At 45.4% G+C, this 20,957-nt stretch overlaps 1 protein-coding gene across 1 annotated transcript; it reads left to right on the top strand.

Moving 5' to 3' along the window:
* Window positions 1-2,109: 2,109 nt before the first annotated feature.
* vps54 (VPS54 subunit of GARP complex) lies at window positions 2,110-20,009 on the top strand. The gene is made up of 24 exons (XM_070915946.1): window positions 2,110-2,160; window positions 5,741-5,906; window positions 6,335-6,576; window positions 8,648-8,732; window positions 9,263-9,297; window positions 9,923-10,054; window positions 10,246-10,631; window positions 11,858-11,984; window positions 12,635-12,664; window positions 13,051-13,158; window positions 13,284-13,339; window positions 13,854-13,950; window positions 14,085-14,425; window positions 14,715-14,844; window positions 15,138-15,319; window positions 15,543-15,655; window positions 16,033-16,096; window positions 16,219-16,324; window positions 16,586-16,673; window positions 16,796-16,917; window positions 16,998-17,078; window positions 17,338-17,445; window positions 17,525-17,619; window positions 17,791-20,009. The coding sequence occupies exons 2-24, from the start codon at window positions 5,771-5,773 to the stop codon at window positions 17,894-17,896; spliced, it is 2,970 nt and encodes a 989-aa protein (XP_070772047.1). The 5' UTR covers window positions 2,110-2,160; window positions 5,741-5,770; the 3' UTR covers window positions 17,897-20,009.
* Window positions 20,010-20,957: the final 948 nt, after the last annotated feature.

Genomic DNA, 20,957 nt, shown 5'->3' with positions numbered 1-20,957 from the left:
GGGGGCAACTTGCTCTGGTATTTTTCCTCCCAGGACAGAGGAGGAAGAGCAAGAGTGGAAAACATTGTAAGAATGAGGTCAGGGCCAACACGGTATGCAATATCTCGTGTGGATGACGTCAAGTCAAGCTTCCAACTCTTTTTACCAGAGTCCATGGAGGAAATTATACTGGACATGACAAACCTGAAGGGGAGGCGTGTGTTTGGGGACGCGTGGAGAGCATTGGACCAGGTAGACCTCCAAGCCTACATGGGTCTGTTGATTCTAGCAGGAGTATATCGGTCAAACGAAGAGGCTACACACAGTCTATGGGATGCAGAGTCCGGGAGGCCTCTATTCCGGTCAACTATGTCCTTAAAACAGTTTCATGTCCTCTCAAGAATTATCTGATTTGATAACAGAGATACACGACGGGAACGTTTGGGACAGGTTGGGATTTGCTTTCACTGACACACACAGTCTTGTGTCATATGATCCCAAGAAGAATAGAAACGTCATCCTGATGAGCACGCTGCACAAACACAACGCTGTCAGCACCACGGAGGACAGGAAGCCCCACATCATCCAGGACTACAACAGCAACAAAGGAGGTGTTGACTGCCTTGATAAGGTAATATATATTTTCATCTATCATGCATTTTATTTTACTTTTATTCATGTAAAACATGGCATTCAGATTCAATATTGGGTCCAATCTCTTATTCATTGTTTCTTTCATTTCCACAACATCCTGGATGTGTCTGCATATAATGCACACGTGGTGTGGATGGGGATCCACCCAGCCTGGAATCGGGGGAAATGCATCAAGAGGCGACTCTTCCTGGCAGAGCTTGGGAAAGCTTTAGTGACTCTTCTCATTCAACGGTGACAGCACCTTCCCCACACACCAGCCTCCACCAGTCTGGTTAGGAGTCTGCAAGCCCCAGCCACTGGACAGCACGCCCGCGAAGAAGAAGACAAAAGAAAACAAAGCACGTCCATGCAGTAGAGGGACGCTCACCAGTACGATTCAGTTTAATATGTATTTATGTCATTAATCTTGGATTTTTAGACTTTTTTACGTTTTTCTTTGAAAGTTGGACAAAAGTTTACTGTTCATCACAGCATAACTTATTCCTGTAGATATACAAGAAAAGATAATTCAGTTAATAGACCTGTTTACAAACCTCTAACAATATCATTATGTCACATTATTGCTTTAAATATATTTTTTTATCTGGTTCAGTCTAGTCCCTCTATTAAAATATGTATTAGTTATTTTGTGTTATTTGTGTGAAGAATTGTACTTTACTTGAGTATTTCCATTTCATGCCACTTTATACTTCTAATCCACTTCGTTTCACAGGGAAATATTGAACTTTTCACTCCACTACGTTGATTTGACAGCTGTAGCTACGAGTCACTTTTCAGATTCACATTGATAATACAAAATATAAATCAACTAATAAATTATCATATATTGTTATACGTTAAGCTACCCAGCAGTATATAAAGTATATGAAGTTAGCTCCACCTTTACCAGCTGTAGCATTAATGATGCTTACACATGAATACATCACTAATTATAATCCAGTGATATAATATATATTTGCCATTAGCCAAATCAGTAATTTAGCATTACGAGTAATTGTATTTATTGTGTATATTTCTATATTTTTACTTGAGTAAGATTTTAATTGCAAGGCTTTTACTTGTAACTTTTATTATGTATTACTACTTTTACTTAAGTAGAATATCTGAATGCTTCTTCCACCCCTGACTTAGACTTAGACTTAGACTTAGATAATACTGGTAGCCCCAATACTGGTAATGGGGCTATGCTTTTGTTTACATTTGGAATATAGATTGTTTTTTACTATATAAATTACAGTTATAAGAGTTTAACTTCAAGATATAGAAATATAACACTACTGGCCTAGAGGATGTGGACAGGCTGTATGTGTGTAAACAGGGAGAGGTGGCAGCTGGTCAGCAGGTGGCAGCAGCGAGCTTTATGAAACGCGAAGAAGAAACGGCCGCTGCCCCTCCTCCTGCAGTGCATGATGGTCGGTGTACTGGCTGTATCTGCTGCTGTGTGTCCTGTTGTGTTCCTCCCGGTTCCTCCGGTGTTCCTGTGATGGTGAAGAGGAGAAACACCGGCTGCTGTGCTTCTCACGACAGGTACGGAGGCGACTGAAGCTCCGCAGTCACTGAACTTCCCGGTCATATTTCAATTCGCCTGTCGGAGTGTTAGCTAGCTGTCTGGCTAACCTGCTAGCGTTAGCCAGTCTACGTGTAACACCCGCTGGACTCGCTGACAACATTAGCTTTAGCATTAGCTTTTGGCACAGGCCGCGGATATTCAGTGCCTTATCAGCCCTGTCATCGAAAGTAAAATTGGGTTTGTGTGTCTTGTGTTATCATTTTAGTGTTGCCTTCACTGTCAGCTCGGTGGATGTAACACTAACAACTACAGCAGTGAATACATGGGAGCTAAGCTAAGCTAAAGCTAAAGCTTCTGTCACAGCTGCCTGTCCTGTTGGAAGGCAGTCCAAAGATTCAAGTAAACAATACAAAACCTGTTTGAGGTGTAACGTTTAACCCCTGATACTGTCACATAAGGATTAATGTGACATTAAGTGTCATGGTGTAAAACAACTTGATGCTAATCAGACTAGACTTATCTCAGTCTGCCTTTACAATAATTAGTGAGTTTAATTCACTAATTAATCTAGGGTTGATTTAATTGAGGCGTACATTCAGCTATTTAAAGGACCATTTTTTTGTTTTATATATAAGGGAAACCACCAGTCGTCCACATAAAGCTAGTAGGAGTTCTACTCAGCCCGTGAAAACAGTTGTATAATATCTACAGTAACTCTGGATGAGCTTTGTCAAGTCTGAGGAAATGACCCTCATTATATCATAGTGGTGCCATCAGGGTTTTCACAGTCATATTAGTCTTAGGAGCAAAATAAGTTTCCCCGTTAGAGGAAATGACTTTCTGGCTCTGAAACTGTAAACGCTGTGTGAGAGAGAGGCTGCAGTTTTGTATAAAATGAGGTGATGAAACACGCTAGAATGACGACTTCTCCATTTTCAAACCTGCCTCAAACCAGCTGGACATCGCACCAAAACAGGAAACGCATGTTTGAATTCATCCGTCATCCAGGCTTCAATTGAAGTGAATGGGAGAGGGACTGAATATTCGCAGGGCAGAGGTGTATTGTGACCGTATGCTGGGCTTGGAAACATACACATTTATAACAGAAAGGCAGACGAGACCAAGACAAACTGAAGATTTGGTATTTGACAGTGAGTGTTTTAGAGGTTGGAATGAAAATACACTATTGGGTTGCATTATGGGAAATGATCCAGTGTTTTTGGAACACTGAAGACACTGTTATTTCCCTGCAGCACAGATCAGCCAAATCATAAACACATTTCCTCCATTATATAAATGTGGTAAATACAAAAATGTACCTTTTTTCTTTATAATGACTAACCAGAGTCTGCGCTTCACATACACTGAGAAAAAAGCTGTAATTACTTTACACTTTTGCAGAACTAAACATCACTAAACTGCTGGCAGCTACAGCGACACGTCAACACAGAAATATTATTCAGCTTCATTGATTATCTCTGTGCAGTCGTTGCTGCTGTGTTTTCTGTAATCCATATGTCATTGGCTGATTGATCATTCTCTTCTGGTCAAACAAAGTGAAACAGAGGAGGAAACACTTGATCTCAAAGGCTACACCTACGAACTACTGGTCTTTCTATTTCTTTCTGATGGATAGAACGCACGTCCATATTGCGTTTTTACTTGATATTGCTGCAGGTATAAAACGAAGCAAATGATGATGACTTTAATGAGCCCTGGTCCCATTTTAATGTGCAACACTTAATCCTCAAAGCAGCCCGTCTCTCCAAAATGTAAATCGGCCAGCTATTTCTATTTTTACTTCACAGGCGTCTCGGTAGGTGGTGGAAACAAGCCGGCGGTGAGAGCTGGATGCTGACACGTCTGAAGTTTTACACTTTGAAATGTTTATTCTGTCGCTGAAGATGTGATGATGTTTTTCATGTGTGGACGGGAGGAGATAAAAACAGTGGTGATAGTAGCAGTGAGGCTGCAGACGTTTCCTGTAATCCTCTCAGTCTCATCAGTATAAAGGGATTAACTGCAGAAAACCCAAAGAACTTCAGTTTACTGTCACTCTAGGTACTTTTGGCTTGAAAATTCACTAAAAAGATGAATCACTTATCAAAATAGTTGCAGATTAATATTGTGACGATCGACTGATCAGTTGATCAAGTTATCGTTTCAGCTCTACTGAGTCTCCATACTGATACCAACGTGCTACTTTTTTGATATTATTTTAATGAGTATAAACATGTTTTTAAAAATATATAAGCTATAAAAAAGCTGCTCTAATCATTTATGTTAACAGACTCAAATGACTCTGTAATATGAAAGTTGTTGCTCGTAATGACAATTATCAATTATCACCTGACTCTGGACGTCCCCTCCGCTTTTTAGTCTCTTTTACTGTCATTCATAGTTTTGGTTTTCATATTTACTGTCTGGTTCTCATCAGCTTAATTTCCAGCAGCAGCAGCAGTTTTACAGCCCTAAAAAGCCACCGTACACCAGCTGCTCAGCAGCAGACAGACACAGTTAGAGACGAGCTGCTGAACATAGTGGAGCATTTAACAGCTAAAGAGACAGATGTTTCCCTCAGGAGGACGAATTTTTAATTATTTAATTATCAAAATAGTTGCAGATTATTTTTCTATCTAACGGAAATTTTCATTTAGTGTGAAAAATATAAATATATCAAGCCTTCAAATTGCCTATTTGATCGACTAACAGTAAAAACAGCAGTTGTCAGCAGTGCGTGCTTGACGCGCTGAGCTGTGCAGGTGTTGACGATGTGGCTCGGAGGTTTTCACTTCACCTCCCTGAACCTGCTGCACAGAACGAGCATCAGCACTTTCAGTTCTGGGTTGAACTGCTGCAGCTGCCTGAAGACAGAGTTGCTCTGACCGGGTGTCACTTCCTGAACCTCAGAGACAAAACTGACAGCACGTTTGAGTTTGGACAAACCGAGAACCGGACGGTGAGATCGAGATGTTCGAGGTGTTTTACTGTGTTACAGATTGTGATCCGGATTAAGATGAGTGGATTCAAAAATATATTGCAGTGCATCTTTACAGGATAAGACATTAACTGAGATTGTTCTTTATTTTTCTTATTGTCATCAAATGTCATAAAAATACCAAAACCAATGATCTGTCAGTCTGTCTCTGAGTCCTGTCTCACTTCCTGTCTGTGGCTCTCAGCTCACAGCCCATTGGTTCCTACTGAAGACGTAATCTTTAAAAACATATAGTTTCACGTTTAAAAAGGCTCAGTCATTCCCTCCAACAGCTGCTCGCTGTAGTTTTGATCAAACTAACAGCAGGAAATAGTGCTTCTGTTGGGGACTATTTTGAGCGGCGGATGAATCCACATGTGGAGCTCTAGTGAGTGTTTGGGGCAACAGGACGGTGTGTGTGTGTGTGTGAGACTGAGTCCAGATAAACTACAGTGTGTGTGTGTTCATGGTGATGAAGGAACATGTCACCCAGTGACACAGTGAGGCTCACTCATGGGTTTTTAATAGTTTTCTGTGGCACAGAAGAAGAAGAAATGGCGACAGAAATATATCTTTCATTTGTTTTCCTGTATTTAATCTGCCCGTCTGTCTGTCTCCAGCTAGCCTCCTGGGAGGCGAGTCCCAATGCCATGGCCTCCAGCCACAGCTCCTCCCCAGTGCCTCGTGGAGGCCGAGATGGGATCTATCACAAGGAGCGAGATCCCTCCCCCCATCGCTGCCGGTCCATCCGGTCCCTGCCCGACGTCTGCCCCAAGGAGCCCACCGGTGGGAACAGCTGCAGTCTCTAATTTCTTAGCATTTATCGACATCATTTTAGGGCTGTAACTAACCGATGTATCTGTCAATCAGCCTGTAGATTGTCAGAAAGTAATGAAAACTGTCCTTCAGTTTCCCAGAGCCCAAGTTGACACCTGTTTTTGTTGTTTTGTCCCAAACAGTCCAAAACCCAAAGATATTCAGTTTACAACAATACAAAACAAAGAATATGAGCAAATGTTTAACTTTGAGAAGCTGGAACCAGATTTTAAACGTTAAATGGCTTGAAGGGACTTAAGTGGTCATCATAATTATCTGAGATCAATTTGCTGTCAGTGGCCTGCAGCACTTTACTTTATGCTAGAGAGATACAGGCATTACAAGCTGTTACTACATTAAGCAAAAGTCGTGCAATTCCTGACGCTGTGGTCCTGCAGGTGAGGGGCGGGGCCTATGTGACGGGCCCTCCGTGGTGCCGGAGCACGACAGGTGGACGGTGTACAGCTCGAAGGTCAACCTCCCCGCCGCGCTGAACGACCCGCGGCTCGCCAAACGGGAGTCCGACTTTTTCACCAAAACATGGGGGCTGGACTTCGCAGAGACGGAGGTGATGCCCTCCTTCTACCTCCCCAACATCACCAGGGAACACTTCGGGCCCTACCTGCAGGAGATGGCTCAGGTAACAGCCACACTGAATTATTCAGAGCGTTTCTGACAGACGGACAGACGGACTCGCGCAGCATCGCTGCAGCTCTGACCACAGCAGACTCTCCGGTGATGATGCTGATTGAAATATCTGAACATGTGACCTGTTTGATATCTGTCATCTTTACGTTCAGCCCGAGCACCCACCTCTGGGTCTGAAAAGTGAATCCAATGCTGAAGTCCCTAAAACCTGCATTCTTTCTAATGGCCAGCAGGGGGGCGACTCCTCTGGTTGCAAAAAGAAGTCTGATTGTATAGAAGTCTATGAGAAAACAACCCGACTTCTCTCTTGATTTATTACCTCAGTAAACATTTTACTGATGAGTTTATGGTCTCAGTCTCTAGTTTCAAGTCTTCTTCAGTACAGCAGGATGTTCATTCAGTAAGTTAGGGTCCCATTTAGAGTGAAACAGACGACAAAGCAGGGTCTGCTTTAGGGCGGGGCTACCTTGTGATTGACAAATCACTGTTTGGTTGTACTAAAAGACACTCATGGACGCGACTTCACACGGCGTAGCCAGGAGCCAGGTGCAGCCAGGTTACAGGTACAGGTGGGGGTGCATAGTGTCCTCGGACAAGATGGCGACGTCACAGTGACCACGTCCACCTCTGTTATACAGTCTGTGGTTCAGCCTTGCCTGAAGGGAACTGGTTGCGGGTGTGTCAGGAATCCTGTTGAAGCAGTTTCAGCTCCTACAGCTTCTGTAGTTTCCTGACAGGCTCAATACAGCAACAGAGAGATTTTGTCTTAGTTTTGATCTTCAAATTTATGAAACACATAAAAACGGATGGAAGGAAAAACGTCCTTCTTTTCATTCTGTGTCGTGTAACTGCAAATGATGTTTTATTGTGGCTCATCCTGGTGGTTGAACACTTTAAAACAGATGTTACAGATGTAGCCTTCGTAGCAGGACCCTCCCCTCTCTCTCTGTCTCCTTGTGTTTCCTGTCTCTCTGTACTCATCAGATAAAATGTTGCATGCATTAAAGGAGAAGGAAACATGCGGCGCTTTAGGAGAGCCAGATCCTGCGAGAATAGACACAGAAGTCCACAGTAACTAGTAGACTTCTTCTGTGATTTCTAAGTGGATTTATGGACGGTGCGTCACAGCTCCACTTTGTGATCAAAACTACAATAACTAACCTCCTGTTGTGCACGTGGCATCGATCTGCTGCAGCTCAGCAAGGAAACACTAACTAAAACACTACAACAGATATCCACTTGGACGACTAAAGCTTCACATTTCGATGTACGTACGAGCACGTGACCGTTGTTTTAAGATGATTTTAAACGTGTCCTTTAACTACAGATGTGCGGTTCAATCCCATTCTACAGGATTTAACCTGGTTTTGTCAGTGGTAATGTAATACGGGTGGAAGTGTTTCTGAAGCTCCACCTTTCTCTCTGCTTATATCTGTCGTGGCCGTGTTGTCTGTCGACTTGTGTACCACTTAGCTCAACCTTTTTATTTGTATTATTTATGATTGTGTTGCGGCCACAGACGGATGCATTTCTTTGAGCTGCATCTCCACGTGAGACACACGCAGATACAGATTATTACAGAATGTGCTCACACAGCAGCTCTTTATTCCTTATTTAGTTTTTTTATCACTTGGTTTTATGATCAGTTCCATGTAGCTGTAAAAGGACATACTAAAAGTTCTGAAAGTGACTATGAAAGCGCTCAGATAAGCTGATGTGGTGTGAAACATTTTTATTTCTGTCTTTAGACTTCTTTCTATTCCCGTAAGAGCCGTCTAGTTGTTTAGAAATGTCTCGGACGTCACCGTCTACTTGTTGCTCATTTCCTCTTTCAGGTTTCAGACGGACGTCTTACGGACAATAAAAAACAATTACGAAGACAGACAAACATTCCTCTCACGCTTCCTTATTCCTGTCGTTCTCATCGGACCGACGGGAAGCTCTCATCTCTCTCTCTTTTTGTCATTTAGCGCCACCCTCAGGCCAAACTCTGCATTTTACTTTCCATCCTCAGCGGGAGTTAGTGTGAGTTTTGACCTTTTTAATCTTTTTTTATTTTTTAGAGGGAAAGAATCCACGAACGCTGCAAGACGATCTGTCCCAACAAAGACGACGTGGACGCCGTCTCCAGTATCACCACCAACCACGGTATGAATTATTAACCAGCTCTCGCCGACGGCAACCAGTGACAATGTGTGACTTGGAGCGGTTGCCATGGAAACCCCTGACCCCGACAAGCTGAGATATATTTTTGTTGTGATTTTGTTTTTTGAGTCATGTGACAGTAGTTTGGCACTTTTTTTTCACAGAACTTTATTATTAACTTCTTTCTTAAAACTCGTCTTTATTGATTAGCCTGTGATTCATTTACATCTAATTGTGTTTTATAGGCTGCACGCTTCTTGTCCGTTTTATTCCTGCATCTTTTATTTTATTGTTTTGTTTAGTGCAAAGCACTGACATTGATTTTGAGAAGGGCTGTACAAATCCACTTATTATTGATATACTATTGTACATTGGTATTGATAATCAGCTGAGCTGGAAGTATCCGACTCCAGGCTTCAACTTCAGCCGTCATCTAAATGTCTTCTGTGCTTTTCATCGACATCCAGAACCCAGTCAGTTTTTGCTTTTGTGGTGTCCGTCGACTCATCCAGAGCTTTTCTTGTCTCCTTTAGACAAATCCAGAGCTGAGCTGGAACAAGTCCCGAAGGTAACCCCTCTACTCGACTTCCTCGCTTCTGTTTTTATTGGAGTCGTAGAAACTGAAGCTTCTGCTCGGTTACTTTCTTCTCCTTAACTTCCCCTTAAAGTTCCCTTTTTCACCTGTTTTGTTCTTCGTTATGTCGACGTTTTCAGCTCAGCTGACAGTCAGGAGTCACGTGCAGCAGCCTGAAACTTAATAAAATGTGAAACTCAGAGTGTGACCGGTGAATCAGTGTGATTATTAGCTGGTCTTAGCTTTTCACAGTTACGTCCATATCAGCATATAATGTATGTCAGTACAGAAATACCAGCGACATGTTTGAGGTCATTTACACAGATTGTCCACCAGAGAGCGCTGACACGTTTATTGTTAAGTGTAAAATGTCTTTTAGTTGTCCATGTTGGAAAAATCAGACTTTGTCCCGTTTTCTCTCTGAGATGAAAAACAATTTAAGAAGGTTGACCAGAGGCACGTTAAACATATTTACCATCAGTTTGTCTAATATATTCACTTACATTTGCATTATTCCCTTGTTAACCACACGTAGTTTTATATTTGGGCCGTCTAAGCTGTCGCTGTGGGTTTCTGTGTGTCTCATAATGTCCTGCTGGTCTGTGTTTTGACTTTGCAGATCTTCATGAAGCCTGAGTTTGCTCTGGAGGACCCGGCCACCTTCAACACCGTCCTGCCCTGGTCGCACTTCAACAGTGCTGGGGGGAAGAGCAGCAGAGACGTGGCCTCCTCCAAACTGCTGCAGGAGAAGGTGAAAGACCTCCCAGGCGTGTGTGTGTGTGTGTGTGTGTGTGTGTGTGTGTGTGTGTGTGTGTGTGTGTGTGTGTGTGTGTGTGTGTGTGTGTGTGTGTGTGTGTGTGTGTGTGTGTGTGTGTGTGAAGCAGTTAAACACACGTTTTTCTTGTGCAGACGTTAATCAGTCGTGTCTCCGCCTCCCTCCAGCTGAGTCACTACCTGGATGTGGTGGAGGTGAGCATCGCCCGGCAGATCTCTCTGCGCTCCGAGGCGTTTTTTCACGCCATGTCGTCGCAGCACGAGCTGCAGGACCGGCTGCAGGAGACGCAGCGGGCGGTGGCCGTCCTGCGGGGCCGGACCGCCGCCATTGACCGGGTCATGTGCCAGGGGCCTCTACGGGCCGTCCGCACCGCCCTGACCCGCAACAACTGCGTGAAGCTGCACAACAAGCTGAAGCTGATGGCGGCGGTGCATCAGACGCAGCCCACCGTGCAGCTGCTGCTCTCCACCTCCGAGTTCGTCGGAGCGCTGGAGCTCATCTCCACCACCAAGGAGGTGCTGCAGCAGGAGCTGCAGGGCATCCACAGCTTCAGGTGGGCTTTTATCTGAATGTTCCTGTGCTGACTTTCTCATCAGCTGACACACAAACAGACGTCTGCCTGTACATCAGTCTGTGTAGCTCAAGTCTCACTCTCTCTCTGCCTGTCTGTCTCTGCCTGTCTCTCCCTGCCTGTCTCTCTCTCTCTGCCTGTCTCTCTCTCTCTCTCTCTGCCTGTCTCTCTCTCGCTCTCTGACTGTCTCTCTCTGCCTGCCTGTCTCTCTCTGCCTGTCTCTCCCTGCCTGTCTCTCTCTCTCTGCCTGTCTCTCTCTCTCTGCCTGTCTCTCTCTCGCTCTCTGACTGTCTCTCTCTGCCTGCCTGTCTCTCTCTGCCTGTCTCTCACTCTCTCTCTGCCTGCCTCTCACTCTCTCTCTGCCTGTCTCTCTCTCTCTGCCTGTCTCTCACTCTCTCTCTCTCTGCCTGTCTCTCTCTCACTCTCTCTGCCTGTCTCTCTCTCTCTCTGCCTGTCTCTCTCTCTCTGCCTGTCTCTCTCTCTCTCTGCCTCTCTCTCTCTCTCTCTCTCTCTCTGCCTGTCTCTCTCTCTCTCTGCCTGTCTCTCTCTCTCTGCCTCTCTCTCTCTCTCTCTGCCTGTCTCTCTCTCTCTCTCTCTCTCTCTGCCTGTCTCTCTCTCTCTGCCTGCCTGTCTCTCTCTGCCTGTCTCTCTCTGCCTGTCTCTCTCTCTCTGCCTGTCACTCTCTCTCTGCCTGTCTCTCTCTCTCTGCCTGTCTCTCTCTCGCTCTCTGCCTGTCTCTCACTCTCTCTGCCTGTCTCTCTGCCTGTCTGTTTCTCTCTCTCTGCCTGTCTCTCTCTCTCCCTTTTTCTCTGTCTCTGCCTGTCTGTCTGTCTCTCTGCCTGCCTGTCTGTCTCTCTGCCTCTCTGTCTCTGCCTGTCTCTCTGCCTCTGTCTCTCTGTCTCTGCCTGTCTGTCTCTCTCTCTCTGTCTCTGCCTGTCTTTCTCTCTCTCTCTCTCTCTGCCTCTCTCTCTCTGCCTGCCTGTCTTTCTCTCTCTCTCTGCCTGCCTGTCTCTCACTCGCTCTCTGCCTGTCTCTCTGCCTGTCTGTTTCTCTCTCTCTGTCTGTCTCTCTCTCTGCCTGTCTGTCTCTCTCTCTCTGCCTGTCTTTCTCTCTCTCTCTCTCTCTCTCTCTCTGCCTGTCTGTCTCTCTCTCTCTCTCACTGCCTCTCTCTCTCTGCCTGTCTGTCCCTCTGCCTGTCTGTCCCTCAGACATCTGGGCTCCCAGCTGTGCGAGCTGGAGAAGCTGATCGATAAGATGATGGTGGAGGATTTCAGCATGTACGCCCGCAGCGACCTGAACCGCAGCCTGAAGGACGAGCCGCAGGTCCTCGAGAAGGTCTGAACAAACTCCTGCATCACCTCCAAAGCATTGATTCATCCTGTGTTTGTGTCACGAAACCCCCCCCCCCCACCCCCCCCTTGTCCTTCATGTAATTATACAACAGAACAAACGTTGAAAGAAATCAATTGAACAAAGGGTCTGAAATATTTAAGATGTCGGCTTAGAATCGGACTCAGACGAGGAAGTGCAGGACATAGAAACACTGTGTGATGTAGAGAAGAAGGTTTCTTTATCACAGAGAGGAGAGGAGCGTTAGAGAAGTTACTCCTAACATAGAGGTTGGGAATTGTAAATCGGCCACTTTAAGACTGAGAAACTACATTTGAGGAGGAATTCTTTTATTGGTTTGTCCATAAATAAGGATTTAATTTAAAAAAGGGTTTTAACAACAGGAGGAAATGTGTGGAGGTCAGCTGTAGAAAGTATTTAGTATCTACAAGAGATTTGGGTGTGTTAGTGAGGCATCTGTTTACCAGTTCATCAGGTTCAGTTTGCAGCCGGTTGTTCATCTTCATCAGAGTAGAAACCTGTTTCTTTGCTGTCGGCTGAGAAAGTTGAAATGTGATTAAAAACAACATGCAGCTGCAGGTGAGGCAGATCTCTGCGAACTGTCGTGTATTTAACGGATGCTGTGCTCGTCACAGGTCCACAAACCAAACGCTGCCTCACAGAAGGTGGGCCACACACACACACACACACACACACACGTGTCATGAAATCACGCCTGCGGCTGAAATCAGGCTCAGATCAGTGATCGATCAAATAATTCCTGGGAATAATAAAGTGAGCGTTTGTTTTGGTGTGCCTGGAGTGCCAGGTGGGTGGTGTTATCTGCTTCAGGATGATTCAGGAAGTTCATTGAAACAACTCGGAGACCGTAACCCTGCAGCTCGATCAGCTTTATTGTCTACATGTGATTCTTTGTTGAATTAATTAAGAATAATTTGAACTACGGATTTGTTGCTTGTGATGATTTACTTGATGGAGGCTTGTGGAAGAAACTAAATCACATGAAATGTATTCACACGTCTGGATTTATTTTGTTTTGCGTGCGCTTCAGGAGCGTCTGGAGTCTCTGGTGTTCGGCCTGCTGCGTCAGAGGAAGCTGGACTTTCTGGATATTTACAGCGACGAGATGATTGTGGCCGCTAAGGCCATCGTCACTCAGGTACGACTCCTGACGTCGACTGTAAACTCAAAGAAGAGTCAAACATTCATTTTTATTTGTGTGACACCTTAAAAAATCTGTCAAAAATCGCTTCAAACACTTAATCTGACGCGTTTGTGTTTCAGTGTGTAGCAGAAAGCGTTTTGCACATAGAAGAAATTGACACTGAAGTCGTCACGAAGTAAGTAATTAAATGAAGCTGATTTGGAGGATTTCATTGATCCGTGCCTCCACGCTGGTTCATACTGGTTCATACTGGTTCATACTGGTTCATACTGGTTGTATTAGATCATTGTGGGCTTTGTTACAAAAACAAAAACAGACATTATAGTCTGGTTATTTCATCAACATCTACTAGATCACGACATACTGTATATGTGATCCTGTGGTTATGAAAGTATAGTTACGTGTACCTGCAGTATGTCACCCAGTACGACTGTAAACAAGCTGCAGTCCAGTTGTTTCTCTTTTAGTGACTCATCATTTAAACTCTGAAAGGAAAACAGAAAGAAGCTGATGTTCCCAAGTCGCTACCGGAGTTCATGTACTGATTTGCATATGTGACGACATTACTCAGTCATTTGCATATCAAATTATATCAAATTTGGGGCCTTTGAACAGTGACAGCACTCCACACAACACTTGAAAATATGAATGTATGGATGTTTTTAACACTTGGTACGATGTGTGTGAAGGCTAGCTGACCAGATGCGTGTGATGACGTTCCCTCAGTGGTTTGAGCTGCTGGAAAACGTCTTTGAGAGTTTCCTTCTCTTCCTGCAGAGGATCAAGGTGGGTCGAAACTCCCAGCTCCAGAAAAACATCCTTCAGCTAGTGTTAACCCAATAATCCACGCTCACGGGTCGTCTGTCTGTCTGTCTGTCTGTCTGTCTGTCTGTCCGTCTGTCTGTCTGTCTGTCCACCAGGCTACTCTGATCGTGATCAAAAACGTGGTTCTGGAGGTTCTGGCCTCAAACCAGAAGAACCGGCTCCTGGAGGAGGCCGGTTCAGGGGCTTCGGGCCAGGAGGCCTCCCACGGTCCGTCGCTCCTGCAGGGGGAGGCCGAGCTGGCCTACCTCACCCACGAGGGTCTGTTCATCAGCGACGCTCTGAACGAGGCCCAGCAGCAGCAGCAGCAGCAGGCGGCGGTCCAGGATCAGAGCTCTGTGGTGGGCTCCAGGATCCAGCAGAGCCGGGTGGAGGCTGCCAGCAGTGACTCTGCCTCTGGGGCTGCAGAGACCTCCGTCAGCAGGGAGCAGAGCTTCATGTAGGTCACTGGAGAGTTTTCTGCTTTAGAAATGATTGGATGACGGACACACGTCGGTCAGAAGGTGGCGCTCTGAGCAACTTTATATAACAGTAACTCAGATCTTTAGAATGTAACGACGTGGTTAAAGGATATTTCATCCAGATTTCTACTTCAGATACGTGTGTGATGTGTTCCATTTCTTTTTAGCATGATGATAAGCAATAAAAAGCAGAATACAATCAATGCATCAGATGAAATACAGTCAGAGTTCAGTAATGTGGGTGAGACAGTGAGTGTTTGTCTTCAGGTCCGGTGAGAACATGATGCCCACTGAGCTGGAGCTGAACCGTGTGATCAACAACATCCAGGAGCTGCTGTACACCGCCTCCGACGTCAGCCACGACCGCTGCGTCAAAGTCCTCACCGCCAGAGCCAAGGTACTGATCATTATCAACAGGCAAACCGCCTCGGAGTCGAACTCCCATCTAATCTGTTTCATTTGAGGCCCAACATGTTTGAAAATGTCTGTCATCTCAGGAAAGCAGGATTTTCAGTCAGTTTTTATGCTTTATGTCCCAGAAAAGAGGCCGCTTCCTCTCTCATACGAGATGTGCAGCCTCCAGCATCAGCATTTACTGATGATGAGGAGAGCTCGCTGAATCAGCACAGTGAACCAAAACCTAGACGTGTTTCAAATGTTTGACGCGACTTCTTGGATCGTCTCCAACAGGACGGCTCTCTGGAGCGTCTGAGCTCGGCCGAGTTTGTGTGCCTCTCTCAGGCGGTGGAGGGTTTCGTCAGGGACACGGAGGAGCTGTGCGGCAGGCGCAGCGTCTCCCTGAGGGGGGCGCTGCAGAGCCAGGCCAACCGCTTCGTCCACCGCTTCCACGAAGAACGCAAGACCAAACTCAGGTTAGCGGCTGCTCCGACATGTACTGCAGGAGTGTGTCTGTGAACATACTTGCTGATTTGTCACATGATGGAAGCGGCACATTTATGTGGAACAATATTCCGAAAAGATCATGACCAGGTTTAACAGCTTAGAGGATCAGCAGCTGTCCAGGTCCTGGTTTCATAGTGCACTGATGATGATGATGATGATGATGATGGTGATGGTTGTTTCGTGTCCCTGCAGCCTCCTCCTGGATAATGAGCGCTGGAAGCAGGCCGAGGTTCCTGCTGAGTTTCAGGATCTGGTGAACTCCATCGCTGACGGCAGAATAACACTACCAGAGCGCAAAATCCCAGGTACCCAAAGACCCAAAGGTCTCTGCAGACATCACCTCCCTGTTTCTGCAGAAGAACATGAAGTGTTTGCAGCTGGTGTGGTCTCAGTTTAGTGTCCTGCTGCATCTCTAAAAGGCACGTTCAGTGCTGCAGTGGAGCTCTTAGAGACGCCGCTGGGTTTACAACAGTCAAGCATTTAAAGTAGTAGTTTGGGTGATTTGATTGGCTGCAGACTCAGCATTAAAAGACGGAGGACAGGCATGTCTGTGGACGTGGACAAAAGGAAACACTTCATGAAATCAGACGCTCAGACATCCGTTAGCCTCCGTCCTTCACAGGGAACATGAGCTGTGATCAATGACCTCTTCAGCTGTAACAGGTTCAGCTTCTCTCTGCAGGTCCAGAGGACAGGAAGCCCGCTGACTTTCTGCTCGTCAACGGGCAGAAATACGCCGTTGTTGGGTACGTGTCCTCCTCCTCCTCCTCCTCCTCCTCTGTGAAGGGTTAAACATGTCTGATGTAACAGTTCAGCTAGTCTCGTGTTCATGTGTGACGACGACACTGACGTCCTTCTGCTCCTTCAGGACGGTTCTGCTGCTGATCCGGATCTTTCTGGAATACTGTCAGTGTGTCAACGACATCCCGTCCATCGCTACCGACATGCTGACGCGTCTGTCGGACCTCCTCAAGGTCAGGACCACCTCAAACACTCCAGACCACGTCCATATTAATCTCGACCAGTTTAAAAACACTCAAATGTGGCCGTTTGTCCTTTTTGGTCGCTGACTTTAATGTTGGATAAAAACTGAAGCAGCAGTGAAGTCGGTTACAGATCATCACTAGAAAATAGAAAAGACTTCTGTGCTGCAGGAGCACAGACTGCAGCGCCACCATCAGGTCACGCTGTTAGCAGCACGTCTAAACAGCAGGCCTTGTGTTGTGTTTCTGCAGCACTTCAACTCTCGGAGCTGCCAGCTGGTTCTGGGAGCCGGAGCTCTGCAGGTTGTCGGCCTCAAGACCATCACCACCAAAAACCTCGGTACGAGATCTGGTTAAGAACTGGGAGAGTTCTGTCAACTGGTAAAGGAGCTTTAAATGCTTCAGTTGGTCTGAAATGAAGATGCTAATTTACTGTGTGTGTGTGTGTGTGTGTGTGTGCAGCTTTAGCTTCCCGCTGCCTGCAGCTGGTGGTTCACTACATTCCCATCATCAGAGCTCATTTTGAGACCAAACTGCAGCCCAAACAGTTCAGCGTCCTCAGACACTTCGACCACATCACCAAGGTAACGCTACAATCACAGGAGAGGATCCGCGCACAAGACATTTTACAATTTAGACGTGATGATGATTTGTTTGTTTGCAGGACTACAACGATCACATCGCAGAGATCTCCGCTAAGCTGGTGGCCATCATGGACAGTCTGTTCGAGAAGGTTTTATCGAAGGTGAGCTCAGCTTTCACGCGTTGAAGCTGTTTAAAGTTGATGCTGATTGTAGGAACTTAAGTAAGTTAACGTCCAGTGGAAATGAACCATTTGAGGAAAATATGTTGTTTTGTTACAATTTCAAACATCAACAGAAGAAAAAAGCAATAAATCAAAATCACGGGATTATTATTCTTATTCTGTGGACACACTGGATCCAGCTGTGTTGCAGATGTGTTGATCACGTGATCTCAGCTGCTTGACGATGTTGTCTCCTCAGTATGAAGTGAAGGCTCCGATGCCGTCGGTCTGTTTCCGCAGCGTCTGTAAGCAGATGGCAAAGATGCACGAAGCCATTTCTGACCTTTTACCTGAAGAGCAGACACAGGTGAGACTCCCCGTCTCTTCTGAAACATGTGGACTGTTTCAGTGTCTGCAGTCTCAGACAGATGTGTTGTCCTCTACAGATGTTGTTTCTCAGGATTAATGCCAGTTTTAAGATGCACCTGAAGAGGCAGCTGGCTCGACTCGGGGTCGTTAATGATGGAGGACCACAGCACGGGTACCGACACACACACACACACACACACACACACACACACACACACACACACACACACACACACACACCACACACACACACACACACACACACACACACACACACACACACACACCACACACACACGGAAGCTGATAGTCAGTTTAAAGCAGCGCCTGTGGTTGTCTGCAGGCTGGTGGTGGTGGACGTCGCGTTCTACACGGAGAACGTCCAGGTGCTGAAGAGCCTCGAGCGGCTCGACCTGAACATGGCCGAGATCTGGGAGCAGAAGAGGTGATGGAGGCCGGAGACGGGACGTCCTGGACCGACCGACCCTGGGACGGGTCGCCGACCTCGGGGGCCGACGGCGGCCGGCTGAGGGTGGAGGGGGCCCGGAGGGACCAAAAACACAAAACTTGGAGAAGAAGAGCAGCAACACGCCGGGGCTTCCTGAACAGCTCCACCTTAAAAGACTTTGTCTAGCAACACGCAGAGCCTCCTTAAGAACTGCTGCCGCCTCATCTCACTGTGTGCAATCCAACAGGAATACGAGTAAATTATTAGAGACACTTTTAAAGGGAGCGAAGGGTGTAGATAATGTTTCAGAAATGGCGGGGTAATTTATTTTTCTGTCGTCTTGAAAACATTCTCTACTGTGGCGGACTTTGTCTCCAGCGGGCCGGGATGTCGGAGCCGAAGGGATTTTTATCATCAGCGCGCTGAAACCGAACTTTTTCTGTCGCTGGTTTCGCAGACTTTTGCTAAAACTTTATAGCTGATCAGGGGTCAGCTTCCTGCTCCGAAAGCGTCAACAGGGCTCCTTCACTGTTTCCAGACTTTCTGCAAACCTCATCAGCTGGTTTTGGTTTTATTCTCCGTCTCTCATACAGACGTGGATTCTTTATACTCAAAACATGAATATATTCCAGACTTCTTGTGTTCAAGGCCTGGAAACCTGGAGGAACCCTAATGAGCCAGGAGCTGATTTAAATACGTGTCATTGAAGAGTTAATTTCCTGAACATTTGAAATAAAACAAATCCAGACTGTGAAAGCATCACAACTCTCAGCTACATCCTGTCCTTACCAAAGTAAAACTGTTTCTAATTTTAGAAATAAACTCTTCAATTGCACTTTGTTTTCCTTTAAACGGTCGCATCATGCATCAGGTTTGTGTGAAATTCAGGCAGAACATGAAGCATGAAAACCTCCACCCTCCTGCTGTAGTTTCATTTAATCTGCATGAGCTTTTTGTTGCTCCGAGGCTGAAACGACAGAAACGGAACAGAAAGTCTGATTTATTTTTGTTTTTTAATATCATCTTCTGTTTTTATGAGGAAAAACAAACATCCAGAATCGAAGGGAAATTCATTTTACGGCTCATTAATCAAACAGCAGATTCTTCCTGTCTGTCAACATGAACACCAGCAGGAAGTCAGCACCTGAAGTCAGAAAACAATCATGTGACCGAGTCGTGTTTGTGTTCAGGCAGTTATTGGTCACAAGACGTTCACCAATCGAACTGCAGCAGGAAGGTTTTTACCAGAAACCGACGTTAGAAGTCACTTTCTCGCGGTGCTTTCAGGTGCTGTCGCAAAACAAACGTCATCCGTTCACATTCAAAACATTGTCTTAATTCCTTCAAAATAAAGCAGTGTGAAACAGTTAAACTAATTTAAACATGAGCAGACGATAACATAAGTACGTTTTACCTTTTCAACTGACTGGATTTAGTGCAACTTTCTGTAGATAAACTAAAATGTTCTGACGGGGGAACACCTGAACGCACCATTAGACCTCACCTGATTTGATTTGTAGGTAATGAGTCCACGGCCACCCGGCTGAAACCGGCACTGTGCTGGTCTGGCTTTTGAGCGCTCCCTCTGATCAGACCTGTTCTCAGGACTGAGTGGGCGTGGATAAACTCTCCCCTCGCTCACCTGTTCGAGCTGTAAACTCCCAGAGTCTGAATACCTGCGCAGGCGTCCGCAGCACTCACCGGTTTTCTTCAGACATCAGGTTTTCTGTTCCTGAGTGAGGTTCAGTGGCTCTGAGATCAGCTCTGTATGAACGAGCTCAGTCGACACCAGGAACTCTGTTGAGGTCAAAGTGGACAGCAGAGGTGTCACGTGACCGCGGCCGACTCAGCAGAAAGCATCAACTGTCATCACTGTCTGCTTCAGAAGTGCCTCCTTTTGATCGACTGTCAGAGACGACACATCTGAGCTCTCCACTACAGTGTGCCTACCATACCTCTGAGTGTGTGTGTGTGTGTGTGTGTGTGTGTGTGTGTGTGTGTGTGTGTGAATGAGTCGAACCTCTGTTGGGTTCAGACGAGTCGGGCTGCATGTCTGAGAATCCAAAATGTCTTGAATCCTTCAAACCTGGTGTGAATAAAACAGGATGATGGAGCGACGTGTTGTTTCTGTTCATCAGCTGCAGACTTTTAGCTTTAAGGCTAAAGTACTCAGAGTATTTCCACACTGTGGTAGTACTACTTAAAATATCTGTTACAAGAAGTCCTGCATTCAAAGTTTTACTTTAAAAGTGAAAATATAGCATTAGCATTAAAATATACCAAAAGTAACACAGTGATTTATGCAGAATGGCTCATTTCATAATAACATCATATTGAATAATAATGATTATTCATTAATGAACAGGTGGAGCTAGTTTTAATTCATTTATGTACAGTTGGGTAGTTTATTAAGTCTTAACCTCTAACATTTAACTTCATAACTAAAGCTGTCAGATAAATGTAGTGAAGTAAAAAGTACAGTATTTCCCTCTGAGATGTAGCGCAGTAGAAGTATAAAGTAGCAGAAAAGGGAAATATTCAAGTAAAGTACACATACCTCAAAATTGTGCAGTGTAAAAGTGAGTACTTGAGTAAATGTACTTGGTTGCTTTCCACCGCCGGTGTTGTGTAAATGTTTTTGATGTGATGCGGATGAAAAACAAATGCTACTTTTCTTCATTAGTTGGTTTTCTACCAAAACCTTTTTCTGTTTGTCATCAGTTCATTTTTACGTTTTGAATTTTGTCTCAACACAAAACGTACAACAACTTTTCCTCCATGAAATTTCTGACGCTCCTCTCCATCTTATCAGTTTACAGTAACGACACAGATTTACTGTTCAAAAAATATTGTGCCACAGAAATTCTGTTAAAACTGCTTTTTGAATTTGCAGTAACTACAAAACGGACCTAAAAACCAAGTCAAAACGCAGTATCTGTACTTTGGCTGTGTATTACTACTAGACAGCTAAAATAAGAGGGCTATATATCAAATGAAAGCTAGCTTGTGAGATAGCCGCGGCTAGCCTTAGCTAAAACTAAAGCTGAGTTTAGTCGTTGATT

This window comes from Enoplosus armatus, chromosome 2 (assembly GCF_043641665.1).
Source record: "Enoplosus armatus isolate fEnoArm2 chromosome 2, fEnoArm2.hap1, whole genome shotgun sequence".
Classification (NCBI taxonomy): domain Eukaryota; kingdom Metazoa; phylum Chordata; class Actinopteri; order Centrarchiformes; family Enoplosidae; genus Enoplosus; species Enoplosus armatus.
Note: the sequence above shows the minus strand (reverse complement) of the source record. Positions and strands in the feature narration are given on the sequence as shown.

What these genes read in the sequence shown, in the direction of transcription:
- vps54 (XM_070915946.1), top strand. Translation starts at nt 5,771, where the DNA reads ATGGCCTCCAGCCACAGCTCCTCCCCAGTGCCTCGTGGAGGCCGAGAT. An exon ending in CATCACCACCAAAAACCTCG is followed by an intron (nt 16,674 to 16,795) that starts GTACGAGATCTG and finishes GTGTGTGTGCAG; the next exon opens with CTTTAGCTTCCCGCTGCCTG. An exon ending in GATGGAGGACCACAGCACGG is followed by an intron (nt 17,620 to 17,790) that starts GTACCGACACAC and finishes GGTTGTCTGCAG; the next exon opens with GCTGGTGGTGGTGGACGTCG.